The sequence below is a fragment of the Vigna radiata genome, chromosome 11, assembly GCF_000741045.1.
Source record: "Vigna radiata var. radiata cultivar VC1973A chromosome 11, Vradiata_ver6, whole genome shotgun sequence".
In the NCBI taxonomy this organism is placed as follows: Eukaryota; Viridiplantae; Streptophyta; class Magnoliopsida; order Fabales; family Fabaceae; genus Vigna; species Vigna radiata.
In genome coordinates, this window is record NC_028361.1 from 1,290,272 (window position 1) to 1,293,338 (window position 3,067).

The following is a 3,067-nucleotide window of genomic DNA, read 5'->3' on the forward strand; positions in this document are numbered from 1 at the left end:
TTTCTGAACTTAAAATTGACAAGGTTCCCTCACTTTCGAAAGTAAAATAAGGGATGGGATGTGGGTTTTCTCATATGGTAATTATTTCCGACATGAATCAACAAGTTATCCACTCAACATTCATCTGCTTTCTGACATAAACTCAACGAACTTCGTTAATTAGGTCCTGAAGCTGGTAGTATGGACGGTCGTGCAAAAAAGATCTCTTCGTTCCTTTTTCATCCAATTTTGCCCCTTGCCCTCTCCGTTCAGCAGACTATGTTCCTGCAGCCTTCAGTAAATATCCACTTTCGAAGATGAGCGTAGAATTATAGATTAAGAAGAAAAATGAGTGTAGATTTACTTGTCATCGTCATCCACTGCTGAATCAAGAGGATGTATATTTAGTCGGTACTTCCAAAATGTATTTCAATCAGATTCTAATGATTGCCGTTACAGTACTTTTAAATTTTGCTCTTTTGATTTTAAAGTTTAATTAACGGTTGTCTGATGTCAGAAATATAGCATTACACACTTATTCAATCCCTGATAAGATTCTCAACAAAGCTTTTTCATCTGTCTACGATCTCAGTATTCATACTTTAGTATTTGATGACAGAAATGTATATATTCTATTCTCGTACTTGTATTTAGAAATGTTGAACTGATTACTGAACATTTTATCATTAAGAGTATTGAAAAACTCTTATTGGTTGTCAAGCATTACAAGATTTCTTTATACTTCACCGAAACTTTTCGTGTTACACATGATTTAAAAAAACATTATATTGCCTTAATATGAAATATATCTATTTATAGGTGGATCGTTTTCCTAGATGGACAATACTCTATAGTTTATTTAATTTCGTTTCTTTTTTGGAATAATATTGTGATTTTTAAATTCGTGTTAAACTTATCACTTGAATCACATAATTCATATAATTTCAATAATGGATTACAAATTCAAAAAGTCCTTAAAACTCTTAAATTTTATAGCATATTTATTGGAAAGGTTATGTATTATTAGGATCCAAGTCTAATAAAATATTTCTAATGAAATACAGTAAAATTTAAGTTTTTTCTTTAGTTATTGGATTATAAGAATAGAAAAATAATGAATTAGAAGAATCATGAGAATAAGAATTAAAAAAATATTTATTTATGCTAAAAATATACTTGTTTAACAATTAAATAAAATATTAATTCTTGTAAAAAAAGTTCTTGTATTAAACTAAAAATTGCAAAAAGGTTTAAAAAATAATGTGATTGAATAAAATATACAAAAAGTAAATTAAAACTGAAAATGAAATTAAATTAAATTAGTAAGATAGTCCAATGCTTTGCGGAATAAACACTTCTCCTCAACTGTATTGATGAATGAACAGGAGGAGAGTGAGAATATATGATATAATAATAATATTCTATGGCTAGGCGATTACGTTACATGATAATCTTGGACCTAAAAGTAAAGGACACTGAATGGAAATGATCTAATGATACATAGCTCCTCCAGTAGGGCAGGAAGTCCTAGTACTACTAAAATGGAATTGAATATTTATAGTGAAATTCAACTCAGGTGACTGCCACAGGTGTAGGAGCTCCTGCAATGGTGATGTAAGATCGAGTTGAATGTGTTTGAAATGATTTATTATTATTATTATTATTATTATGATATGTTTGATTGAAGCCAGACCACTTCATTTGCATGAAACTAGTCTTCCTCCAAGGACCCACATGCATTTTCTTCTCCTTCATTGATTTCTTTGCAGCATTGCACATTACTCGAACAATCGCACTTAAGTTGTCTGCTTTTCCAATATAAAACTCAGGCAAACACGAAACGAGATACTGGTAATTTTCACCTGCTTTTGCAATCTGAAACTGCTCTCTCAATTCCAATTCTATCAGAATATGAATCTGCTTCTTCCTTGTTGATGTCTTTGCAATCACTTCAATGTATTCGTGACAACCTCCTGGAAACTTTTTCGTCGTTCCCCATTTTGAAATGCATAGCTTTGTACTGAATCCTCTGTCTCGGAGCTCCGTCACAACTTCTCTTCTCAAACAGCTGCTGCAATCCAAAGGCTTTCCCTTCAAACAGCTGCAGAAATCCGAACCCTTCACCTCTTCTATGATTCTTCCAACCTCTCCTCTCAATTTTGACCCTCCTACATGGTAACGCTCCAATGTTTCCTGTAAGACCAATTTCAAATATACAAATAGATATAAACATCATATCTATCCAATAATACTATGACACACATCATATAACATTTTTGTGGTAGATATTAATAATTACATATTTTAAAGAATCCTGTAAGTTAATCACATACAATAATTTTCAAATCATGTAAGTTAAACTTTAAAGGAATATTCGAATACTTTAAAGCATCAAACAATTAAGATGTGGTGCAAGTTTTACTAAGTCACTGTTGGAAGTGTCAGATCGACTAGAGATAAAACCAATTTATAATATATAAGTTGGATGCAGACCTCATCTTACAAACCGGTTTTGTGGGATTGAGTTAGGCCTAGAACTCATTCTTAATAGTCACAACCACAAAAAGAATAAGTAAAAAAGAAAAGATCAATTCTGCCAATTAATTTTTGTTAAATAATATTGTCCCTATCATTCTTCAAATCAAAATCAATCTTCTCAATGTTAACACAAACACAACAATCTCCTTTCCTTCTTTTTTTCTGAAATTAGTTTATGCAGCTGTTCACCTTAAAATTAAAACCAACCCAATCAAAATGCTGAATATATGTGTTGAACATGCAGATAAAAAACAAATTTTCAATGTTTAATATAAAGAATAACTCAATCTTAAAAAGTCGATTTAATACGAAATTTAATACTAAATTATATGTTTTAAAGATACAGTATGAATGATATAACAATGAAAAGAAAGCAGAAATAGAATTTGTTGAAGGAATGTTGAAAAAGTACCTGAAGGAGTGAGACCTGAGATTCCCAATACAAAGTGTTATCAGGTGAGCCATGAGAATGGGCGTTGTCTTGCCACCATAGATCTTCATCAAGCTCTGATTCATTGGAATAATATTCTTCATCAATGAACATAAACAC

General features: G+C 31.1%; 2 protein-coding genes across 4 annotated transcripts in view; one reads left to right on the forward strand and one right to left on the reverse strand.

The window, feature by feature from the left end:
- The window catches only part of LOC106776581 (light-mediated development protein DET1), an 8,792-nt gene extending 8,230 nt beyond the window's left edge, over window positions 1-562 (forward strand). For all 3 annotated transcript variants that reach the window (XM_022776033.1, XM_022776032.1, XM_022776031.1), the window contains one exon: window positions 162-562. In XM_022776033.1, the coding sequence (XP_022631754.1) occupies window positions 162-300 (139 nt within the window). In that variant the 3' untranslated portion in view covers window positions 301-562. The remainder of the gene's footprint in view (window positions 1-161) is intronic.
- Window positions 563-1,307: 745 nt separating this feature from the next.
- Window positions 1,308-3,061, reverse strand: LOC106777255. The gene is made up of 2 exons (XM_014664820.2): window positions 2,930-3,061; window positions 1,308-2,172 (listed from the first exon to the last, which is right to left on the reverse strand). The coding sequence occupies exons 1-2, from the start codon at window positions 3,059-3,061 to the stop codon at window positions 1,552-1,554; spliced, it is 753 nt and encodes a 250-aa protein (XP_014520306.1). The 3' UTR covers window positions 1,308-1,551.
- Window positions 3,062-3,067: the final 6 nt, after the last annotated feature.

Excerpts from the sequence above, each read along its gene's own strand:
- LOC106777255 (XM_014664820.2), bottom strand. The coding sequence starts at position 3,061 with ATGTTCATTGATGAAGAATATTATTCCAATGAATCAGAGCTTGATGAA. Across the intron at positions 2,173-2,929 it reads CTCAGGTCTCACTCCTTCAG|GAAACATTGGAGCGTTACCA; the intron begins GTACTTTTTCAA and ends TTGGTCTTACAG.